This window comes from Kluyveromyces lactis (assembly GCF_000002515.2).
Source record: "Kluyveromyces lactis strain NRRL Y-1140 chromosome A complete sequence".
NCBI lineage: Eukaryota > Fungi > Ascomycota > Saccharomycetes > Saccharomycetales > Saccharomycetaceae > Kluyveromyces > Kluyveromyces lactis.
This window is the reverse complement of record NC_006037.1, coordinates 892,234-916,109: the sequence shown is the minus strand read 5'-3', so window position 1 is coordinate 916,109 and position 23,876 is coordinate 892,234. Positions and strand designations below refer to the sequence as shown.

The 23,876-nt window shown below is 41.4% G+C and overlaps 14 protein-coding genes across 14 annotated transcripts; 9 read left to right on the top strand and 5 right to left on the bottom strand.

The window, feature by feature from the left end:
* Positions 1-863: 863 nt before the first annotated feature.
* Positions 864-2,768, top strand: KLLA0_A10439g (ARN family MFS transporter; the record flags this gene model as incomplete). The annotated part of the gene is made up of 1 exon (XM_451457.1): positions 864-2,768. The coding sequence occupies one exon, from the start codon at positions 864-866 to the stop codon at positions 2,766-2,768; it is 1,905 nt and encodes a 634-aa protein (XP_451457.1).
* Positions 2,769-3,933: 1,165 nt separating this feature from the next.
* On the top strand, positions 3,934-5,763 carry SUC2 (beta-fructofuranosidase SUC2; the record flags this gene model as incomplete). Its single annotated transcript, XM_451456.1, has 1 exon — positions 3,934-5,763. One exon carries the CDS (start codon positions 3,934-3,936, stop codon positions 5,761-5,763), a length of 1,830 nt encoding a protein of 609 aa, XP_451456.1.
* A 1,365-nt stretch (positions 5,764-7,128) lies between these two features.
* Positions 7,129-8,013, top strand: KLLA0_A10395g (epoxide hydrolase; the record flags this gene model as incomplete). The annotated part of the gene is made up of 1 exon (XM_451455.1): positions 7,129-8,013. The coding sequence occupies one exon, from the start codon at positions 7,129-7,131 to the stop codon at positions 8,011-8,013; it is 885 nt and encodes a 294-aa protein (XP_451455.1).
* A 232-nt stretch (positions 8,014-8,245) lies between these two features.
* On the top strand, positions 8,246-8,866 carry FZF1 (Fzf1p; the record flags this gene model as incomplete). Its single annotated transcript, XM_451454.1, has 1 exon — positions 8,246-8,866. The coding sequence occupies one exon, from the start codon at positions 8,246-8,248 to the stop codon at positions 8,864-8,866; it is 621 nt and encodes a 206-aa protein (XP_451454.1).
* A 156-nt stretch (positions 8,867-9,022) lies between these two features.
* KLLA0_A10351g (uncharacterized protein) lies at positions 9,023-9,709 on the top strand (the record flags this gene model as incomplete). Its single annotated transcript, XM_451453.1, has 1 exon — positions 9,023-9,709. One exon carries the CDS (start codon positions 9,023-9,025, stop codon positions 9,707-9,709), a length of 687 nt encoding a protein of 228 aa, XP_451453.1.
* A 608-nt stretch (positions 9,710-10,317) lies between these two features.
* KLLA0_A10329g (Zn(II)2Cys6 transcription factor) lies at positions 10,318-12,237 on the bottom strand (the record flags this gene model as incomplete). Its single annotated transcript, XM_451452.1, has 1 exon — positions 10,318-12,237. One exon carries the CDS (start codon positions 12,235-12,237, stop codon positions 10,318-10,320), a length of 1,920 nt encoding a protein of 639 aa, XP_451452.1.
* A 275-nt stretch (positions 12,238-12,512) lies between these two features.
* On the bottom strand, positions 12,513-13,736 carry BAT1 (branched-chain-amino-acid transaminase BAT1; the record flags this gene model as incomplete). The annotated part of the gene is made up of 1 exon (XM_451451.1): positions 12,513-13,736. One exon carries the CDS (start codon positions 13,734-13,736, stop codon positions 12,513-12,515), a length of 1,224 nt encoding a protein of 407 aa, XP_451451.1.
* A 157-nt stretch (positions 13,737-13,893) lies between these two features.
* On the top strand, positions 13,894-14,769 carry FAU1 (5-formyltetrahydrofolate cyclo-ligase; the record flags this gene model as incomplete). Its single annotated transcript, XM_451450.1, has 1 exon — positions 13,894-14,769. One exon carries the CDS (start codon positions 13,894-13,896, stop codon positions 14,767-14,769), a length of 876 nt encoding a protein of 291 aa, XP_451450.1.
* Positions 14,770-14,825: 56 nt separating this feature from the next.
* FMP10 (Fmp10p) lies at positions 14,826-15,593 on the bottom strand (the record flags this gene model as incomplete). The annotated part of the gene is made up of 1 exon (XM_451449.1): positions 14,826-15,593. The coding sequence occupies one exon, from the start codon at positions 15,591-15,593 to the stop codon at positions 14,826-14,828; it is 768 nt and encodes a 255-aa protein (XP_451449.1).
* A 286-nt stretch (positions 15,594-15,879) lies between these two features.
* SET5 (S-adenosylmethionine-dependent methyltransferase) lies at positions 15,880-17,358 on the top strand (the record flags this gene model as incomplete). Its single annotated transcript, XM_451448.1, has 1 exon — positions 15,880-17,358. One exon carries the CDS (start codon positions 15,880-15,882, stop codon positions 17,356-17,358), a length of 1,479 nt encoding a protein of 492 aa, XP_451448.1.
* A 393-nt stretch (positions 17,359-17,751) lies between these two features.
* SKN7 (kinase-regulated stress-responsive transcription factor SKN7) lies at positions 17,752-19,179 on the bottom strand (the record flags this gene model as incomplete). The annotated part of the gene is made up of 1 exon (XM_451447.1): positions 17,752-19,179. The coding sequence occupies one exon, from the start codon at positions 19,177-19,179 to the stop codon at positions 17,752-17,754; it is 1,428 nt and encodes a 475-aa protein (XP_451447.1).
* Positions 19,180-19,882: 703 nt separating this feature from the next.
* ELP6 (Elongator subunit ELP6) lies at positions 19,883-20,692 on the top strand (the record flags this gene model as incomplete). The annotated part of the gene is made up of 1 exon (XM_451446.1): positions 19,883-20,692. One exon carries the CDS (start codon positions 19,883-19,885, stop codon positions 20,690-20,692), a length of 810 nt encoding a protein of 269 aa, XP_451446.1.
* Positions 20,693-20,708: 16 nt separating this feature from the next.
* Positions 20,709-22,484, bottom strand: TGL3 (bifunctional triglyceride lipase/lysophosphatidylethanolamine acyltransferase; the record flags this gene model as incomplete). The annotated part of the gene is made up of 1 exon (XM_451445.1): positions 20,709-22,484. One exon carries the CDS (start codon positions 22,482-22,484, stop codon positions 20,709-20,711), a length of 1,776 nt encoding a protein of 591 aa, XP_451445.1.
* A 526-nt stretch (positions 22,485-23,010) lies between these two features.
* Positions 23,011-23,712, top strand: PRE5 (proteasome core particle subunit alpha 6; the record flags this gene model as incomplete). Its single annotated transcript, XM_451444.1, has 1 exon — positions 23,011-23,712. One exon carries the CDS (start codon positions 23,011-23,013, stop codon positions 23,710-23,712), a length of 702 nt encoding a protein of 233 aa, XP_451444.1.
* Between the last annotated feature and the right edge of the window lie 164 nt (positions 23,713-23,876).

The window sequence follows — 23,876 nt, the reverse complement described above, 5'->3', positions numbered from 1 at the left end:
GGGATCTTTGGTCCATGGATAATGAACCTCCGTAATAGCGAGTGTTCTTTCCAGGAACCTTACGGAAACGAAGCCACTTCACCATCGTTTCTTTTAGAGTATCTGTTTTGCTGCTCATTTCTCTTGGCAAAACCTTACATAACTTATCTGGTAACCAATGGATAATGACACAGTGAGCTGCTGAGCTGTGTGTATCTCTGGCATAGAGAAAGGTTTAATCGTGAGAATCAAATCACCGAACTCAGAACTCAGATTTGACACCTGCTTTTTGTTGCCCCATCATCCATCGAGTGGGGTTCCCATAGCGCATTTTTCAAGGCACAGTGATGTTTGCTGAAAGGCCAGAGCTAGTTGCTCATTGCTTCATTCTGATGTCGATAGAGGATAGTGCCGTAGTTAGTTTTGCTGCAGTAGAGCTTACATGATAGTTTGTCAAGGAAAGAATGAGTGGTATCCCTGGTATCCCTGGTTTATTTGTAGTTTGTATCTCATCGACACCCTTTTTTATTTAAAGGTCTGTAGTTGTGTGTGCTATGTACCTCTCTGTAGACATGGTATTTTCGTTGTCATTGGTAGAAGGTTCCGTCTTGGGCATTCTTGGCACTATAATTCTTTTCACTGCTGCGATGAGATGAGATGAGATGAGATGAGATGCGATGCGATGCGATGCAGTAGTGAATAGCGACTCTCTGGAATTCGGAATCAGAATGGGTTCCGTTTACGTTGTGATGGGGTGGGTGGTATTCAGTTATATATAAAGAGATACTGTTAGGTATTGTGTTATTCTGGGAGCTGGGGGTTCTCGAGTATTAACGGTGAGGGAAGTAAACCGTAACAAGCACCCTAGCCAAACCACGACCAAAATGTCTACAGAAAAGAACTCAGTTGTTGGTGAGGATAAGGTCCTCAAGAGCACTTATAGCGATGATGAAACAAACGTTATCAAAAGTGTCAACGGTGCTGGTGTTGGTGTTGATGAGAAACAGGCAGGCCCTACAGACCTTAACGAGTATGGTATTCCTGACTATTTGAAGAGCAGTAAGTCTTTGACCATCAGAAAGACCGAGATTTTAGCTGAGCAGTACAGCTCTTGGCAATGGAGAGTCGTTCTATTGTTCAGTGCGTTCTTGTGTGGTTATGGTTATGGTTTAGATGGTAACTTGCGTTCTTTCTATACGACTTGGGCAACGAACTCGTACTCGACGCATTCTTTGCTCTCCACTATCGGGGTTGTCAATGCAGTCATGGGTGCTGCTTCTCAAATCGTTTATGCTAGATTATCAGACGTTTACGGCAGATTTACTCTTTTCGTCACTGCCATTGTCTTTTATGTTGTTGGTACCATCATCGAATCTCAGGCTCACGACGTTCAAAGGTACGCTGCAGGTGCTGTGTTCTATAACATCGGTTACGTTGGAGTTATCTTGATTGTTCTATTGATCCTATCCGATTTCTCTTCTTTGAAATGGAGGTTGTTCTACTCGTTCGTGCCAACTTGGCCATTTATTATCAACACTTGGATCTCTGGTAACATTGTCGATGTCGCCAAGCCAGAACAAAATTGGTCTTGGGACATTGCTATGTGGGCATTCATTTTCCCATTGAGTTGTTTGCCATTGTTGGGTTGTATGCTACATATGAAATGGAGAGCTAGACAAACCGAGGCCTGGAAAGAATTGTCCTCTCAAAAGACTTACTACCAAACACATGGGCTCGTACAAAGTCTGGTTCAATTGTTTTGGAAATTGGACGTCATTGGTGTTTTCTTCATGATTATTATCCTTGGTTGTATCTTGGTCCCATTGACTCTAGCAGGTGGTATCTCAAACAAATGGAACAATCCACATATCATTGCTCCATTCATCTTAGGTTTCGTCTTGATCCCATTCTTTATCGCATGGGAATCCAAATGGGCTCGTGAACCAATTGCTCCATTCAAGTTGTTGAGAGACCGTGGTATTTGGGCTGCTTTGTGTATTGCCTTCTTGATCAACTTCATCTTCACCATGGCCGCAGGTTACTTGTACACAATCTTGATGGTTGCTGTGAATGAAAGTGTCACTTCTGCCACCAGAATTTCCAGTGTCAGTACCTTCACTTCCACCGTATTTTCGCCTTTCTTTGCGCTATTCATCACTAGATTCACCAGATTAAAGCCATTCATCATCGCTGGTTGTTCCCTATGGATGGTCGCAATGGGTATCTTGTTCCATTTCAGATCCGGTCAAAATTCTGATAAAGGTATCATCGGTGCGCTAGTCGTTTGGGGTCTCGGTACCACCATGTTCACTTACCCAGTCACCGTGTCCCTCCAATCCGTCACTTCTCATGAAAACATGGCCACTGTCACCGCATTGAGTTACACCATGTACAGAATCGGCTCAGCTGTTGGATCAGCTGTGTCAGGTGCTATCTGGACCCAATTGTTGTACAAACAATTGCTCCAACACTTGGATGGTGACGCTACTTTGGCAGCAAGCTTCTACGGATCTCCTTTGACTTACATTGCCCAGTATCCATGGGGTACTCCAGTGAGAGATGGTGTTGTCCAAGCTTACAGATACGTGCAAAAATACGAAGTCCTGGTTGCCTTGGTATTCACCGCGCCACTCTTCGTCTTCTCGCTATGTTTAAGAGACCCACCATTGACCAACGAAGTTGCCCATGAGAACATCAAGCAGGGTGAATACGTCGACGTTGAAGACGACGACCCTGTCGCTAACTGGATCCATGACAAATGGTCCAGAATCAGACGTAAGTCCGACTAGAGAGATTTCACTCATCTGATTTCCCACTATATACACACACACAATCCCTCCTAGCAATGTCTTGTGGCGTGTCGTTCTGAACTGACTTAAGAGTATATACTAATACTAATACTATCGTTAACTTCCGATATTATATTTCTTCCTTATATTGTAACTGACATATCTAATGTATTCTTGTTTTTGAAACCCATTTTCCATCCAAAGGCTTCTACTATTCGTACCTTTACCAATTACCTACAGGCACCGTAACCAGATTAGATGTTGTTACGACTTTGTTAAATACTTACTATGTGAGACAACTATATTATTAAAGGCTCGAGACGGTAAGACTGAATAACTTGCAATGGCACAATATTTTTCCTTCGCCCCAGATTTATCCGAGGCACAGCATAGCGGAAAAACCATAGAGTATCCAGCCACTAATAACGCCATGTTACGATGACCAGGCCTTCCCATCTCAAAGAACTTGAATAAACTCAATGCCATTCACATTCGTTTATCATTTAATCCCACTGTTCGTTTCTTTCCAGCAGAAATTGAGCTTAATCAGAAGAACATGGAGTACATAGAGAACAGAATGTAAGGTACAAGTATACTAGAATCCATCATGTGGGGATACGGCCATAAAGTTAGCCAATGGACTACCGTTCCATTCTCAACGTAAGACCCCATCCAAACGAGACAGCTGATCGAAAAGAACAGTGATCGTATGGGGTCACGTTGCTTTTAACTGTTTTTATGGATTTGCCTGTAAAGCTCTCAAATCCCGTCTACCTTATTTTAATGGTTGATGAGAGAAAAGGTTTCGTTTGCTATTGGGCAGATGTGTTACCACATCTGCAGAGCAGGTGTGGATGTGCAATGAGCAATTGTTTATACAACAAACATTGGCAACCCTTCAAAGGGACGTACTTACGTACGTTGTTCGCTATTTAGGGCAATTCTCACCTTGCGTTATTAACCCAATTAGGGTAGGGCCATTACAACTCGGATAACTGTGCATCTCCAGTACATGATTATGATTGATTATATATATATATATATATATATATATGGATTGGATGGGGCCATTGGAACTGAAGGGTTCAATATATCAATATGTATGTGTCATTTCCTTGCCATCTCCTTGACTTAAAGCAGCACACTCATCAAAGCGAAATAAAATATGTTAAAGTTGTTGTCATTAATGGTGCCTTTGGCATCTGCTGCTGTCATCCACCGCCGTGATGCTAATATTAGTGCCATTGCTAGCGAATGGAATTCTACTTCTAATTCGTCCTCTTCTCTCAGTTTGAACAGACCTGCTGTCCATTATTCCCCAGAAGAAGGTTGGATGAACGATCCCAATGGGTTGTGGTATGATGCTAAGGAAGAAGATTGGCATATATACTATCAGTACTATCCAGACGCACCACATTGGGGTTTACCATTGACTTGGGGTCATGCTGTCTCCAAGGATTTGACCGTTTGGGATGAGCAAGGTGTTGCATTTGGACCAGAATTCGAAACTGCTGGTGCCTTCTCTGGTAGTATGGTCATTGATTACAACAACACTTCCGGGTTCTTCAACAGCTCTACGGATCCAAGACAAAGAGTGGTTGCTATTTGGACTTTGGACTACAGCGGCAGTGAGACTCAACAATTGAGTTATTCCCATGATGGTGGTTACACGTTTACTGAATACTCTGACAACCCAGTGTTGGATATCGATTCTGATGCCTTCAGAGACCCTAAGGTGTTCTGGTACCAAGGTGAAGATTCTGAATCCGAGGGTAATTGGGTTATGACAGTCGCCGAAGCTGACCGTTTCTCTGTCTTGATTTACTCTTCTCCAGATTTGAAGAACTGGACCCTAGAATCTAACTTCTCTCGTGAAGGGTACTTGGGTTACAATTACGAATGTCCAGGTCTTGTTAAGGTTCCATACGTTAAGAATACCACTTATGCCAGTGCTCCAGGTTCTAACATTACTTCTTCCGGTCCATTACATCCAAACAGCACCGTATCATTCTCCAACTCCTCTTCTATAGCATGGAATGCCTCTTCTGTCCCATTGAACATTACTTTGTCAAATTCTACATTAGTTGACGAAACTTCTCAATTGGAAGAAGTCGGGTACGCATGGGTCATGATTGTTTCCTTTAACCCTGGCTCTATCTTGGGTGGTTCTGGTACTGAATACTTCATCGGTGACTTCAACGGTACTCACTTCGAACCACTCGACAAGCAAACTAGATTCCTTGACTTGGGTAAAGATTATTATGCTCTACAAACCTTCTTCAATACTCCAAATGAAGTAGACGTCTTGGGTATTGCTTGGGCTTCTAATTGGCAATACGCTAACCAAGTACCTACCGACCCATGGCGTTCATCTATGAGTTTGGTCAGGAACTTCACCATTACTGAATACAATATTAATTCAAACACAACTGCGTTGGTATTGAACAGTCAACCTGTGCTTGACTTCACTAGTCTGAGAAAGAACGGTACTTCATACACCCTTGAAAACTTGACGTTGAACTCTTCATCTCACGAAGTGCTTGAGTTTGAAGACCCTACCGGTGTATTCGAATTCTCTCTTGAGTATTCCGTCAATTTCACTGGAATCCATAACTGGGTCTTCACCGATTTATCCTTATACTTCCAAGGTGACAAGGACAGCGACGAATACTTGAGATTAGGCTACGAAGCTAATTCCAAGCAATTCTTCTTGGACCGTGGTCATTCCAACATCCCATTCGTTCAAGAGAACCCATTCTTCACTCAAAGACTCTCAGTTAGCAATCCACCTTCTAGTAATTCTAGCACCTTCGATGTTTATGGTATCGTTGACAGAAACATTATCGAACTTTACTTCAATAACGGTACTGTCACTTCCACTAACACTTTCTTCTTCTCCACAGGTAACAACATCGGCTCCATTATTGTGAAGTCAGGTGTTGACGATGTTTATGAAATCGAGAGTTTGAAGGTGAACCAATTCTACGTTGATTGATCGATACCCTTTTGATTCCAATTGTGTGTTTCCATCAATTATTGTGAACATGTTTGAAGTGTGATCTCAAACATTAACAAAACTCACAGACTATTTTAAATACCCCCAACTTCTTCTACGGCCCTTGCAGGTTTCCAAACAGGAAAGGACTGTATATGGCTCCCGACCTTATTGGTCGCCTGCTTTGTTTTTGAGTTCCTCTTATGTTAAAAGCTTATGTTATGCAGTTTTAATTTATATTTAACAACAGTTCTAAAACGAATTTTATCAAAACTAAATTGACTTCTTGATACCATCAGCGAGTGGTTATTAGCAGTTTACCATGTAGTTTCTATGATGCTGCGCTACTACCTTTCATTGTGCTGGAAAAGCCTCACTAGTTGGTTTCTGACACCTTGGAACAACTGAATCCTTTTAATGGATGGATCTGACAATAAGGGCAGATCCATTGCTATAGGTCGGGTACTTTCTTTTCGACAGCCAGTAAATGTCTATTATAGAAGTTGAATAAGTGTTTAAGTACTGCTCTTGATTCCAGTCCCAGCTGCCTTAAAATCCTGACTTGATGAATTGATCGTAGTCTACAACATTTTAATTCAATTCCAACTTAAGAGACTCAAACATGCAGAATAAAATGACTTTTGAAGTCGTCAAAAGCAGCTACAAAACATAAACTAACGAACGAGACTGGTATTTGTAATTTCAGTGCAACCTGGGGAATGATTACTGGAATCTTCAATGGTATCGGGACTTTTACTGTATTCAAAATTATGGCCATCTGGACCCTTGATTGGACGAACAGAGTGAAGGGTTTATGATATGCATGAAATGTCACACTCGAGAGCGAATCAATTCTATGTCAACTTAACCTCAATTAAGGTCTATTTCTACACAGTATGGCGTTTGAATCTATCTACCTGCGAATCCTGTATTTACTTGGTAGATGGAGAAGCTATACAGCAACTCATTAAGGATACCGTGCACACTGTTACAAGAAATACTGATGTTTGGAGACCCCAAAGACATCAGTCATTTAGACAGACTTCTGAATAAGCTCCACTCTTTACAGTAGAACTGCAGGATTTACTACTTGCTACGTTGTCTTTTCCCCTAGTATTGATGTTGAACATGTCCCAGTAACATTTCATTGATAGGATCCCGGTAATGGGCTCTTATCAAAGATTAGGTAGAACAATGAAAAGTGCTTACAAGGTTTAAATATATAAAAGGAACAACAAAGAACTGTGGGACCATTCCGATGACACACGGTAAAATTGGGTAATTGCCATCACATAATTACTACCGGTCCTTGACACCTACTATCATCAGCAGAGCAACTAATCCCAATTTAAGGTATTACTAAGAATGACCGACTCTCGTATCCAGACATTCCACACAGCAACCCTTTCAAACAACACCAAGGTTTGGTATAGGGAAGCAGGTGATAAATCTAATCCATCAATTGTCTTGTTGCATGGATATCCCACTTCTTCAACTATGTTTCGTCACTTGATCCCATTGATTTCTGATAAATTTCATGTCATTGCACCTGATCTCCCAGGGTTCGGATTCACAGAAGTTCCAGAAGACTACCATTACTCCTTCGATAACTTGGCTGCCACGGTCAGAGAGTTTTTGAAAGAGATCAATGTTACTAGGTTTGCCATCTACGTCTTTGATTATGGGTCTCCAGTCGGATTCCGTTTAGCGTTGAAGGATCCCTCTTCCATCACAGGTATTGTTACTCAGAACGGCAACGCATACGAAGAGGCACTTGGAGATGAATTCTGGGGTTTTATCAAAAAGTACTGGCAGACTACCCAAACTGATCCAGTATTTGTTAAGCCACTTTCTCAGTTTATAGCTGATAGAAAGAATGTCGATGACCAATATTTCATTGGTGTTAAGGACAAAACAGCTATAGAACCAGCTGCATATACCCTTGATTTTGCTTTGTTACAAAGGCCAGGCCAAACTGACATTCAATTGAAGTTGTTTCACGATTACCAGAACAATTTGACCATTTATCCTGCAATTCACGAGTTTTTAAAAGCTCATCGGATACCTGTCTTGGCAGCTTGGGGTAAAAACGATTACATCTTTACTCCAGAAGGAGCCGAGGCTTTTGGCAAACATGCCCAAAAATTCAAGTTGACCCTTTTGGACTCTGGACACTTTGCTTTGGAAACTCACGTCCAGGATATTGCCCATGACATTAATACATTCCTCCATGACAATATAGCTTTATAAGTTTATAATTGATTAAACCTTGCGCGATGAAGAAGAAAGCATAGAGACAACTAAGCACAAAATTTCAGTTAATGGAGAGACTGAGAGCTGCACAGTGATGATAGTTTCTGGTCCTGCTACATTCCTTTTCAGAATGGTTTTTTGATTTAGAGTATATATATATAGGGCGATGTAACTTTATTAATAAGATGGTAAAGTGCCAACAAGAATCCCCAAGAACACCAAAATCATCATGGAGAAAAGACCCAAACGATACGTCTGTCCCATAGAATCATGTGGTAAGAAATACTCGAGGCCCTGCTTGCTTCGACAGCACGTAAGGTCTCATACAAATGAGAAACCGTTCCATTGTCCTGAACCTGGATGTGATAAAGCGTTTCTAAGGCCCTCACATCTAAGAGTACATATGCTCAGCCATTCCAAGGTCAAACCATACAACTGTAGTGTGTGCGGTAAGGGATTTGCCACTAAACAGCAGTTTCAGAGACATCAGCAGACGCATACGCAGAATCAAGACGACACTTCGACTTACCAATGTGGATATTACGGCTGTCCATTTAATGCTCCCTCAAAAGAGGCATTGAACGAACATGTATTAGAACTACACCTTATCCACGAAATTCTCGACCAGAACCCACCGTTACAAACCCCTCCACATTGGGATAACTTGCAATGCCAGGATAGCAGCTGTAGTGGGTATCCTTCTTTTCAATCCAGCCTGGAACTACTAGAACACTACGATGAGTATCATATATATATACCGGAATCTTTGCTAAAATACTCGTTCGAAGAAAATATAAATACATCATCATCAGAGTATTCTGCAGACGGATTATACACGGATCTTGAGTAACCATAACTAAGTGCCAGTATATCACGTCCATTATCCTCTTCTGTATAGGTCAGATAATAATATTTCGGACAATAGAACCTTAAAACTCAACATTTCCTTAACGTTGTCATATCTAGAAAAGACGAAGCACGCTTTAGTCTAGCAACCCATTGAGGCATGAGTTTCAAGTTTGACGATAATGGAGTGGTCAAAACGTTCCATGGTAACACTATAATTTGCCATATACCGCAGCAGACTGATTTCTTTAATAGGTTATTGGACTTTTACAGGTTCGCTAAACGACTATCGTTCTATGACAAGATCACCCTGCTTCCACCTTCCAGTTACCATGTTACAATCATGAATTGCTGCCACGAACACGATAGGTCAGTCGGTCATTGGCCTACGGGGCTTGGTGCTGATGCAAGCATTTCAGAGTGTCATAACCATCTTGCACAATTGTTCAAAGATGCCAATTTTAGAGACCAGGGAACTAATCCAAGCGGTGTTGAACTGAAGGTCCATATACCACCGAAAGACGAACTGCCTTCGAGTAAGCCTCGGTCCATTAATGTAATTGTAAAACCATCGAATACTTCCCAAGAGACAGCCATCAAACAGCTCAGGGATTCCATCTCTGCATTGACTGGTCTTGAAGATCCATCTCATGATTCTATAAAGTTTCATATCACATTGGCCTACATCAATGAAGAGCTAAAAGATTCTGAAGTGGAGGAATTGAACTCACACCTTGGAAATTTACATTGCATTCTGGACAGAGATTGTCCTGTTGTCCAGTTGGGAGAACCTGAATTTGTTACCTTTGAAGACATGTTCTATTTCCACTTAGTGACAAAATTGTAATATGATTAAAATTAATGCCTGTGTAATACTGCCTTAAGTTCACTGATACTGGAGAGTCATATATTCAGGCAACACCATTTCAGGAATCCAGCTTCCAAATAGCGTTACAGAGTAACTTAAAGTACAAGTGTCAATTCTCAAAATAACATGGTATCTTAAAAGTACGTAACTCCAATGCAACTTTCACATTCTATGATGATTCAACTCAATAATCTTAGATGGCATACCTAGTATCGCTAATACAGATCCAATGAAGCTTATAAAAAGAATTTAAACTGTTTAGAATGATATATTTACTATGAGGCGGTGCATAAGAACTTTTTCTCAGACAATTAGCTCATCTAATTGAAACCTGATGCAGAAGTGAAAAGAAGGACATATATAATTTCCTCATTGTTTAGAGCTGCTGTAGTCATTGGCTGAATAGTAATGATTATATTGTTTTGCTATATTATCAAGTTATCGGTGAATTAAGACATTTCATTGGTTTCAGGTAAGGCGGACGAGAGAAAGTTATTAATCATTATAAGAAAACCATAAATCTTGGCGTTCACTATCTTGGTCGGACCTCTTATTGGTTGAAACCGACCCATCTTACCTTCGTGATATCAAAGTGCAAACGTAACATCTAAACTCTTTTCCTTGAAGATATCCCACCATTGTTTATTTGATGACCAGCATTCTTCCACGATATTTCTAGCCTGTTCAGCACTTGATACACCCTTTTGAATCAAGGAGAGCAGATGCTGCAGATACAATGGCCTATAGTGATGTAATTCAGGAGCCATCAATTCACATCCACAACTGAAAATACAAAATATAATACATGTCTCAGCAGAAGAGCCAAACTCAATCCATGTTTCTATCAATTCAGTGATATTTTTCACTAGTTCTATCACTATTGGACTAGACGGAGGGAGACCCAACACTCTACGTTTCAACTGTAACACACCTGTAAGGGAAAATATCTGGTTCGTGGCCCGAAGAATTCTATACGCACCATAGCTTTCCGTTGTGATTGCGTCAGTCTTGGAAAGATAATATGACTGAAATATCTCGTTTCTCTTCAATTCGCTGGCCTTTAAATATGAAACCATCTTATGATCGAGTTCCAAAGCTCTCAAAATAAGATCCTGTGGGAATATATTGTTAGTAGCAGTTTCTTTCTCGTTAACCAGACGAGAAATCTCAGCTAACAACCATAGGCATATTACTTCCATTCCTGTGAAGTACTCGATATCTTTTAATAACATCATCTTCTGCATCAAGCTGTCCTTAATAGTGGTTTCCATTTCGTACCGCAAAGTGGTAAGTTTATGAATATTGTTAATTGAATTCGTTGAAGATAAAGACGAAATGATGTCAGTATAAGCAAACCATCTTAAAAGGAAATACTCTTGTTCCACATCTGCACTGTTATTAGACAACATTACTGATCCTGTATCGTTAGAAATCCTTTCCTTCATGATTTTCCTTGCGCCATAAACATGCGTTCTCCATTTTTGTTTCTTATCACCAAAGAAGATGTCGAAAGCAGCTAACAATAGAATGGTAGCCAAGGTTGAATCACTATTTCTTGAATCAAAATTGGTTAACTGACCCATAAGGTTGGTGAAAGTATTAATCAACAAGTCATTAGCCACCAAAGAGGAATCTCCATTTGATAACTCCTGGTATTGTAGAATCTTATGCTTATGGTTGGCTCCAAACACCAACAACAAGTTCATTAATGCGGTGTTACTCATAGCCATGCGGGGTAAGAAATTGAAGAATGGGTTACGGGTATAAATTGAGCTTGGGGCAGGAACCAACAATTTTGAAGTCTGGTTCACAAAGAAATCAAACGATTCTGCCATCTCTGGTGACTGCAGTAGGAGATCAGGAATCATCAAGCTTGGAAGTGAAATAGAAGGCATAAAGAATTCAAGATCTAGGCTTTGCACAAGATCGTCATCATCGTTGTGAAAACCACCGATCCGCTGGCTGCCGGCGATACTATCGTCCAATTCATCCTTGGACCCATCGAACAGAGACAGAGAAAGAGGAGACAGTGGTGTGGACGAAACAAGAGCCATATTGACCCGCTGTGGAGAATTACCCTCTTCCTCCACTCTCTCTATCTCAATCACAGGCTCCGATAAAGGCGGTTTCTCCAGCTCCTGCACCAGCTCTTGTAGCTGCTTCTCCTGAACTGGTTCCTCCTCCTTTACCACCACAGTTTTCTTGGTTATCATCTTCTTGTTCTTCTTGACTTTGGTGGCCTGTTTCCCAGTGGCAGCGTTCAAATCCACCGCACATATTCCCTCGACAACATAAGTATGCTCAAACTTCATCTTCTTGGAAACCCTATTATCCTTAAACGGACGACCGCCCCATTTCAATGTACGCGAATAATCACATTGGAAGCCTCGCTTCTTACAGTACCCGCAATGGGGTTTCACCTCATCACATTTCTTCTTCAAACTCTTACACTTCTGACATCCCATATAAGACCTAGCAACTTTCTTCATCTCTATAGTACCAACCATTTATTCAACAATACCATCAGGAGCAAGGCAATAATCAATGGCTGAATACAGGACACGGTCTTTACCACTTTACCCTTTGTCTTATTGGTATTGTAGAAGAAATGATGATTCATTTCAAAGCTTTTCCTTTAAAATAATGACTATAGATAAGGAAATAATGAAGCTTTAAAGAGAGAACAGTTTATAAGAGGGAATAGAGAAACTATTTGAGCTACCTGATCCGTGCTACATAGTTGCTAGTGACACATAATCACGGTAGGTTGTATTTAGGTTATTTAGTTCAAGTCAGCAACGATACGGGACCATCCCTTGTGTTCTTTTCTGCCATATTGGATATCGGCAATCCATTCAGCCACTTGCTTGGTCAATGGACCACATTGTTCACCAGGCAACAATGGCACTTGGATATCGTGACCGTTCCAGCCGATTTCCTTGATTGGAGACACGACAGCAGCGGTACCGGAACCGAACGCTTCGACCAATTCGCCCTTGGCAGCTCTTTCTTCCACTTCGGTGATAGTGTAGTAACGTTCAGAGACGATCCACTCGTCAGAGTTCAAGTTTTCTCTGGCCAATTGTAGAATAGAGTCTCTAGTGACACCTTCCAAAATGGTACCGTCCAATGGAGCAGTAACCAATTCCTTCTTGCCGGTCTTGGAGTCCTTGAACACGAAGAAGACGTTCATAGTACCGACTTCAGTGATGTTCTTTTCTGGACCGAACAACCACAAGTTTTGTTGGTAACCACGTTCAGCAGCTTGCAATTGAGGCAAGATACATGGTGCGTAGTTGGCACCAAGCTTCTTGTCACCAACACCACCTGGCCAAGCTCTAGTAGCATAATCCGTAGCTTCCAATCTCACGGCTTTGAACCCAGTCTTGTAATATGGTCCCACTGGAGATGTGATCACATACAACAAAGCTCTGTCTGGAGTACCAACACCCAATCCGTTAGTAGTACCAATCATTGTAGGTCTGATGTACAAGGAGTAACCTTGACCTTGAGGCACCAAATGCTTGTCTTGTTCGATCAACTTACCGATCAACTTGATCAACTCATCCGAATTAAAAGATGGCAAACAGATTCTGGCTGCTGACTTGTTCATACGTTCCATATTCTTATCAGCACGGAACATGCTGATCTTGTTGTCTGGGGTTCTGTACGCCTTCAAACCTTCGAACAATTCGAAAGCATAGTGGAACACACACGAGGATGGATCTAACGACAAGTTCCCGTATGGTTTAATCTCTGGGACACCCCAACCGTTTTCAGCTGTCCATTCGATGGTTAACATATGGTCAGTGAAAGTTTGACCGAAAACCAACTCATCGTTTGGACGTGGCTTCGATGGGGTTTCGACCTTGGTGATTTTAACCTTGGATGCGTCTAAGGACATGGCTCTATAACTTGTTAAAATATGACTCTTAATACCTCTTGATGGAATGGAAACTCTGCTGGAAACAGCTCTTGCACAATTCCGTAGTCCAATGTAGTTCATGAATGTTCCTTGCCAGGGATGAAATAGCTAGGACAAATGATACAGATGGTGACAATAACGGGCCAAACAAGAACAGAAACAAGACAAATGCCCTTCTTATCTGCCTCTTATATACATGTCATCAGTTGGTTGAAACTTTTTTTTTTCACCTCAGTCTATGCGTATTATCGAAAAATGGTCTCGAGAGACAGGAACCAGGCATCCCACCTGTTGCCGAGGGCAGATTGCCGGTTGCATTTCCTACAAGCCGGTATTCTGTTGCTTAGTGTTTCCAGTGATTGACTCACAAGTTTCAATTCCACTTGTACTTGGTTCAGACTTTGCTTCGGTAATCTTCGCTCAGGTTCGCTGCACATGCATGACTCACCAAGATAGTGCGATGATCTCTCAGAAACAGGTATTGAGAACGCAGGTGAAAGCCATGTTGAGAGGCCTTTCGCAGGCTGAATTGGCACGCCAATCTGAAATTGTGTCCCGTCATGCATTGTCACTTGTCAACGCCAAGGGTTTCACTCACATTGCATGTTTCTTGAACATGGACCATAGCGAGATGAAGACCGAACCATTGGTAGAGTCTCTGTTCAAACAGGGGAAAACCGTTTACTTGCCCCGGTGTTCGTCCACTAGTGTATCGAAACAGGTTGACTTGAGACAGGATGGTGCATTGAAACGGCCACATCTTGTGTTTTACCGTTTCGATTCGTTGGCTCAGGTACAGGCGTTGCAACCTCAGGGCAAGTACAAGCTAAGAGAACCTGTACGAACTGACCCTGAACCATTGCCCACGCCAGCATTAGAAGTTATCCTGATGCCCGGCGTTGCGTTCTGTAAGAAGAACGGGGCTAGAATGGGCCATGGTGCAGGTTATTACGATGATTATATCTCAAGACACATCCATTACACTGGGAAAAAGCCGTTGCTAGTCGGATTAGCCCTCGAGGAACAGTTGGTGGACGACGTTCCCTTGGAACAACATGATTACACTGTGGATTGTTTGGTTTGTGGTGACGGTACCGTGAAATGGTATACATAGAGCAGTGATGTGTAGTTAAAATTATAATAATGTATGTACTTTGTGGGTAAAATAATCTAATTCAACTTGAAATTGGCTTTACCTCTTACTAGAGGTCTTCTACCCGACTGGTCCAACAACTCGGCTTCTATTTCGACGTCGTTCTTGCCCTTTTGCTCCCATTTGGTCCTTCTAACGACAACGAATTGGTTGGCCAATGTGGGGAAAGAGTAGTTTAACTTCAACCGTTGCGTCACTTCGGCTGATTTGCCAGTCACTAGCTTTACAGAGTCTCTCATAGTGTCTTCAAGAACAGTAGCTAGTATACCACCGTGAACCAAGAACGGATACCCGGTTAGTTTCATTCCTAAATGGTACACTGACACGGTATCCTTGGTCGTTGGATTGTAATAGATTCTTGGTGGTATACAGATGGCACCGGGGGCACGCAAGGTCTTGTCAATCAACGTATTCGTCGCGTCTGCGTCCGGCTGCTTGTACACGGCAACGTACCCCTTGGAGAGAAGCTGCTTCACTATCGATAAATTGTCACATCTTTGGTTTAACTCATCTCTGTAATCGATTAGCTTGGAGTCGGTATCCGGTAACTTCCCGTAGAACCACCATGCCATGATATCAGTAAGTGTCAGATGTTGTGTTGTAAACCAACCTATCCCGAAACATGTACCGAAGATCAGCACATTGGTCCATTTCCGGTTCGATGAGGGTTTCTTTACAACGAATTTGGCTTGTCTTGCTGCTGCAGCAATGCTCTCACTTGTAGCGTCCGTAGAAGCCCTACGGATAGTGTTCCTTAACAGCGGATCTCTAATAATTCTGAACATCTGTTTCTCGTTTTCTTGCAGGTGTTTTAAGTCTTATATACGCCCTTATAGATGTGCTTCTCTCATGAACGGAGTATAGTCATTGGTTTAAAGGTTTGTCTAGTTAAGAATCCTTTAAATTCTGTTTAGCTTTTCATGCTTACTGTGGAGCGAATGAAAGATGGAGATAGAGAAGTGGCAAAGAGGGATCTAGCCCCCCGCTGCTAGGAAAACTCTGTAGGAGCATCTAACAATACTAGTAAATCCACAACCATAATTCCCCTGTTAATTTCCTTGGCCTGAAGTGATGGTTCATTTGAAGCTAGAGACACTTCGGTTGAACGATGAAGATCAGAGCACCGGGTCCAGCTTGATCACTCCTAGCCGAACCCAGCTCTGCGATGAAGTGGTCCGTTGGTGGAAGGAAGAACCGGCTGCCGAAGATATGCTGATAGATACGTTGTACGAACATTTGATCCGACGACGCTCCAATTGGTCAGTAACCAAAGATGAATTATACCAAGCATTGAAATCGCATAAATTGTACACTCCAGAGTTGAACGAATTGGACAGTTATACTGGCGACATCAGACCCAGTACCGTTACGGATGCTGATATTGCCCAGTTGAATAAAAAATTGTTGGATAAAGTTACCATTGCTGATACTGAGTTTGGGAAAGGATTAGTAGCCACCGATGATATTAGGAAAGGTGGATTGGTCTTCCATGAACAGTTACCATTGACTGTGATTCCGCAATTGGACAAGCAGCCTTTGGTAAGTAGAGGTAAATGTTGTGGTTTGTGCTCTGCTTTCACCACATTGTCATCACAATTGATCATCAAGAACAATTTGGATTGTAACATGTGTAACACCATCTGGTGCTCGAAGCAGTGCAAGAAACTAGACACTACCCATTCCGTATTGAAACATGCCACTTCTAGAAACTCATTATGCAATAGCTCCAATTGGATCAAGTTCGAGAATTTCTGTTTACAAGAAAGTCTTGTTGCCGCATATGCCGTTGGTGTCATCTATGCAAGGCATGTGATGCAGCCAACATCCAATTTGTGGAAACTCTTCACATCCTTGTGTTCTGTTAGTCAGAGAGTACGCTGGCAAGCTTCTGATTCCATCAATGTTGGTGGTACTTTTGATGCGTCATGTAACGGTAAGCTGTATGCGGATGTCTCAGCACCGAATATGGAGACACAATGGTCCGATGCGTTTGAAATGTTCGCCAAATCTTTCCCCAAATGTGATATGGACTATGAAGATTTCTTAAACCTCACAGGCACCTTCAATTTGAACCAAATTATGGGTCAAGTTTACCCTTTAGTGGCTCATATTAATCATAGCTGTGAACCTAATGTAAGGTACGAATTGGAACCAAAACATGGGATTAAATTATACGCTAGAAAGGATATCAAGAAGGGGGAACAGTTGCGTTTAACTTACGTGAATCCATTGCATGGTGTCACCTTGAGAAGAAGAGAACTAAGGGTTAATTATGGATTCCTCTGTCATTGTCCTCGTTGTTGTCAAGAATGGGAGAAACGCCAAAAGATAGTCAGTGACCCGTCTAACCACGCTATATCATCAGAGGCTGCACATTCATCTACCACAGCAAGGAGGAAATCCTCAATGAAAAGTTGCAGACCAAGTCTCAAGGAACTTTTAGAAAACGGTGATGAGTTCGATCTAGAAATCCCATCCGATGTCAATTCCAAGAGAAGAATGTCTGTGCGATTCAATAGCCATGTCACACTGGCCGTCGAAGAAGAATAAAACTCTGCTTATCATACTCGAATGAGCATACATAATATACCTGTACGTATACACAAATATACTCATCTGTCAACGTCATAAAAGATCCAACGAGACGAAGATTGAAAGATAATTACTAAAACCAATAATTTTATAAGTAATAAGAAGGATATAGATACAACTTTACCGTACTTTTGATCGATGTACCATCAATAATAGGAAGTACAGAATAGAATTAATAACCGAAAAAGCACAGACCAAACGTATAATAAAAGAGGACTTTTTTGGTGTTTAAAATAATGGAGAAAGAAAACAAACAAGAGTTCTTGAAGTGAAATGAAGTGTCCTGTTTTCTGGCCCATTTCTCTTTTTATCTTTTTTTTTGATAGCAGCATGAAGGATACCTTAACTGTCTTATATGTGCGGTTTCTTTAGCATTGGTTCCTCTACATACGCTTTAGGGTCATTATTAGAATTTTGTCTTTGTTCAGACAACGGGATCCGATCTTTGAGGTATCGTATTAGCATCGAGTGTAAGTCATCTTTTGTGAACGGTTTAGCTAGGATATCATTCATACCGTGTTGTAAGTAAGTGACTAAGTCCTGATCATCGATGTTACCTGTCATGGCAATGATGGGAGTTTCATTATCAAAACTTCTAACAATGGATGTCGCTGTAGCACCATCTAAATTTGGCATAACAATATCCATCAATACCAAGTCAAATCGCTGTTTTTCCAGCGTGGAAATGGCAGATAATCCATCAGTAACCACTTCCACTGAGCAACCATATTTTCTTAAGAATTTGGAGCAGAGTTGGATACAAACAGAATCGTCTTCGACAAGTAAAACGTGGAATCCTGGACGCAAGACAGGATGTTGGTCCATCGGAAGTAGCTCAATGGGTTCCTGTTTCTGTAACGTAGTATTAACCGACAGCCCTGGGATATTTGCATTGGGTGTTGATCCGGTTGAGTCCGATATTTGACGTTGCTGATGAGACTTATTATCCGCACGAGAATTACCTTTTTCGAAGGATAAACCTACGGGTACTTTTAAACCCTGCTGCGATAACGCATCGACAAGAATTTGGAAATTAGAAATTAATTGGGAGTTAAAGGATTCAGTGGAAAGGAGACTTTCCAACGCCATATTGTACTTAGACTGAATCTTTTGAAGGTCCAGTTTCATATTATGATTCTCATTTGTTAGATACTGGACCTGGTTTTCCATGTCTTCCACCTTCCGCTTTAATTGGTTGAATTTGGTCTTGTTCACCGTGTTTTTCAGAAGCATCTTCGCAGTCATACCTTCTTCGTCACCGGCAATGAAGGCACCATCGTCTCCGGGTGCACCACCTAGTTTCCTCACTATTACGGAGTTCTCATCCACCAGTATTTTCTTCTGTGATGACGGTTTCCTGCGAATGTTATCCAACCCTGCCTCATCGTGTCTTCTAAAATACTGATGGTTGAATTCCCACGCGTTTTGAATCCCCTCAGACACTTCGTTCTTCTTCCTCTTGACTTTATGGAAGTCGTACTTGTTCAACTGCCTCACAAAACTCGCAAAATTCGAATGCTTGAAGTGTTTAGGCAAGATATCCGTCGTAAATTTATTCGTGTCTAGCACTATAAAATTCTTACCATCAGGCGACCACGATATAATGCTGGTATATTCCTCTGATTCCAATATTAGAAACAATTTTCTAACAAAATCATTGAACGACGTCCTTTGACTCTTCCCCTTACCGTTGGAACCAGACCCTCCAGGCACAGAGCCAATTCCATTGTCGTAATCGTCTTTATGGCCCTCACTCAATTGTTCACCTAAATCATCCATTTTTTTTCGTCCGTTCTTTTGCTCGTCCTTTGTTCTATGAATGAATCTGAATCCAGCAGAAACTCTCTTACTGATACCGTCAGTGTCAAAGTGAACCAAGTACAACTAAGCCCGTAAAACCTAAGCCCCAGATAAAATCACTTCGCTAAAAAGAAAACCTGTACTCTTGGAACAAAAGAAACACAATTCAGAAGGTTAAATGCCACACGAACAAACGGCAACAGTGATACAGTCCGTGATAAACCACAACCAAGAGGCACAGACGTCTGCTATTTAAACAGTTTGACGTTGTGTTTGTTATCGTCATTTCGGTTCGTGTGTTTTTTTTAAACCTTTCTGGACACAATTTTTCATGAACCCAGAAGAAAAAGACGAGCAATTTCGGTGAATTTGGCAACGGAAAGTGGTAATTTACTTCCGGTAGAACTATTATTTTTGAATAAGAACTAAATATTTAAATAGGCCTGATTATAAGGTACATAGTAATGTAATCCATGTTCGAGGTTAACTACCGGAAGTGTTACTTTTCTGCTGTTTTGTTGTGTCTGGTGTTTCCCAGTTTTTGTCTTTTTTTTTTTTATACTTTACAGGTTGAATTTCAAAATGAAATAGTAGCAAACGATGCGATGAGATGACGTTTCTTGTTGGTACCACCGGCTCTATTCAGCTGCTCGTAACTCTTTGAGCACGTATTACAAGGGATATGTCGGTGCAAAAACAGGAGCTTCAGATTTTTAGTGACCATTCTGTGCTTTCCAGGCATCTATTCACAGATTCGTCATCCAATTTGGTTTTGGTGACAGATACGGTAGCGACGAATGCATCCTGGTTTGTCAACGCACTTGTGGAAACGGTCACTTTAGGTGGGCCCGTCTCTTTAAATGGGAATAACAGTGGATCCAATAGCGGTTTGAGCAGCAGTGATCCCGTGAAAGTGGTAGTCGGATCGTTTTTGAACCATCAATCGTATTTTACAACTGCATTTGACAGGTTGAAGGTACCACGGAATAGATACAACGTCTTACAAATAGCAGAGGATCTTGTTGTCAAAAACGTAGGTAAACCTGTGGATGTAGTTATTGAATGGGTTTTGAAGCAGTTTGAAGAGTCGTTATCCAACAGTCCTTCAGTGGTAATATTGGAAAAACCGGAAATTTTAATGGCACTCTTCAAGTTGAACAGTGACGAGTTGCATTTGAAATTGATCAACCCTTTACTTAAACTATGTTCCTTACTTATAGTCGTCAACTCTGTGGAGTCCTTCGATAACGATTTCCCAGAACATCTGGGTAAGGATACCGTCGAGTTTGTAAGGTTTACCACTTCATGTTTCCATAAAAGTTTCCTAGTACTGTCGGTGAGACCCTTGGACACCGGTAAGGCCAAAGACGTGACCGGAACGTTGGCTATAACCCGTGGTGGTGCCTTGCTGGATATTCCTGCACTACACGTTGTGGAAAACCAGTATTTGTTCCATGACTTGAAGGAAAATACAACACTATTTTACAGATGATGTACATGAATAAATACTATATACTCTTCTTAAATCCTTTAATAATGTCGTCTAATGTGAACTCAACTGCACAGCGGGTTTTTACCAATGAAATGACAGGCCATGTGCTCTCCTGACCACATTTCATCCAATAGTTTATATTATCCAATCGTCCCTCAATGATCCGTGACACGCTTAACGAGTTCATGTGAGGCACAATGGCTACTTCCGTCGCACTTCGTGGAGTCTTTTCATCAATGGCAATCCGTTTGATCCAGTTGGATAACAATCCAAGACTGTCCATGATCTCTACTCTATGCTTTAGTTCCATAGTGAGTATATGCTTCATCTTCCTTTCCAAGTGGTATTTAAATTTGAATGCTAATGGTTCCAATTTGGTAACCTTGGATAGTTGCATTGGTGAATATGATCCTGGATCGATGTATGGGAACCTCTTGTAGTAATAGTACTCAGACGTTCTAATATCGTGTTTTAAGTCGTTCAATGCTAATGGTGCCAAATAGGGTCTTGCTAAGGAAACAATAAAATTGTTTACATTGAATAATTCCGTGAGTCTGGTATATGGGGCCTCCAATTGGCTCGAATCCTGAACGTATTGTGGTGCCGAAAATTTCAACTCCTGGTAATGGGGCTCTTTTCTATCCAAATAGTCCACTATTTTGTTTTCTATGTTTTTACCCAATAGCCAAGTATTCTTACTGATTGTGTTTGTTCCGAAACTACAATCAATAGCACTAGATATAAGAACGTTCGGGGTCGTCACATAGTTCAACAAATTAGGACATATATTCTTATTCGTGGGATGAACAACAATGTTTAATACCTTCCCAGTCCTTTGGAACGCCTCTTCAAAAGTTAGATCTCCGATGACCGACTTTTGAATGAATTTAATAAATAGATACACGTCTTTTGAGTATCCATTGTGCACCACATTTTCTACTAAAGTTCCGATGTTGAAATGCTCATCAATGTTGCCGTATCCACATTCTTTCATTAACGCTGTATCGCGTTTAATTGTAGATACAAGTCTGTTTCCGGTCAATAGATCTTCCAACTCTCCATCGCTGAGACAACATGCCATGCTTGCGACGCATGCGCCCATCGAGGTCCCGTTGATGATATTGGGTAAAAGATTCCTATCCAACAATCCCTTCAATACGCCGAGGTGGAATAATCCGAAAAGTGACCCACCTTGCAACGCAAGTGCAGTCGCACCTAAAGAAAGCTTGCACCGTTGAAAAAAAGTCCTTTGAACCACTTCCGGATGCGCCGTTAGTAGATATAACGTATCCACCACTTTATCCAAATATTGCTCTATAAGCAATTTAGTTCCGACCAAAGATTTCGTGAATAGCCGTTTATCAACGATACCTGCAAAGTTCCTTAACATCGTGGGCCCCGTATTAGTGAACCTCGACTTAACAGTCTCAAAGTCATCTTCTTCCAACGATTCCATCAATGCTGCATACTGTTCCAATACAGCTTCAAAATCGAATCTTTTCGAAAAGAAATTACGTCTCCAAAGATCTACACCAGTCAACTCGTCCACCAAGCTGGCCTTCTCATACCATTCCTCATAGTCATCACACCCGTATAACCCAGCAACAGCTTCCCTGTACATAGTCCGAGACCTAGGCCGTACTTTATCCATAAACTTTCTCCACCAAAACATGTAAATATCAGTAACAACGTGTAAGATATCCCATACTGTTTTCGGTACGTTGTTGAGAAGCAAATAGAAGAAGTAGAAAAAAACTCTCTTGAACCACATCATGATACGCTGGTAAAACATGGTCTGCGCTGGATCGTTTTGCTTACTTGCTTACTTGCTTGCCGTTTTCTGTGTCTTGTAGCATGTGTGATGCGAATGGTAATGAAGCCTTTAAATAGTTTGGGCTTTTTAAGGGAAGCAAAGCGCGGCATGGGGGATAAAGAATTAATTTTGGGAAATGTGTTTCAAAAATAAATTAATTTTGACGTTACCTGCAGTTATTTAGTATGGACATAATACATAGAAGTAGTCATGATTGAAGGACAAGGCTGCCCACAAGGGTAGCTCTAATTGGTATCAATGGAATGGTCTGAGATGTAAAGGTATACAGGGATTCAGGGCTTTTCTAAAGGCAAAATAACAATGTTAATCACGTGATAGTCACGAGACTTGCAGGGTGGCGAAAGTTTTGGAGCCCTTTTCATATATAAAGCACAAGAGGACAAACCAAACGTGAACCGATTAACAGATGTATGAAAGAATATATGAAATGCTGGAGTAATGGCCCATTAGGCTTCGAATAAGTGAATTACGTGGGCATTGAGCAATGTTTAGAAACAATTACGACGGGGATACGGTTACTTTTTCACCAACAGGTAGGTTATTCCAAGTGGAATACGCCTTGGAAGCTATCAAACAGGGTTCTGCCACGGTAGGGTTAAGATCAACGAAGTACGCTGTAGTAGTGGCATTGAAGCGTAACGCTGATGAACTTTCATCATACCAGAAGAAAATTATCAAATGTGACGATCATTTGGGTGTATCGCTTGCTGGGTTAGCACCAGATGCAAGAGTGTTGTCGAATTATTTGAGACAACAGTGCAATTACTCTTCTTTGGTATATAACAGGAAATTGGCACTAGAAAGAGCCGGTTACTTGCTGAGTGATAAGGCACAGAAGAACACACAGTCGTATGGTGGTAGACCGTACGGTGTGGGTCTTTTGTTGATTGGATACGACAACACTGGGGCACATCTATTAGAATTCCAACCATCTGGGAACACGCTCGAATTGTACGGGACAGCTATCGGTGCTAGGTCCCAAGGTGCTAAGACATATCTGGAACGTGTGCTCGATGATTTCCGCGAGATTGAAGATGCAGATGAGTTGATCAAGCACGGAGTAGAGGCTCTAAGACACTCTTTGAAAGACGAAACTTTGAGTACCAAGAACTTATCCATTGCCATTGTAGGACACGATAAACCGTTCACAATCTATGATGGAGAAGACGTGCAGCCATACCTATGAAGAAATACTTCTGTCCCCATATAGAATGTGTGTGTATACTATCGAATATCATTATATATCATTACGTATGAGGAATCAACTTGGAATTCTCAAACTCTTATTATGTAGGAAGGTTTCAATTCACATAGTACAGTGGACAAAAACACAATTACACATTTGTACTT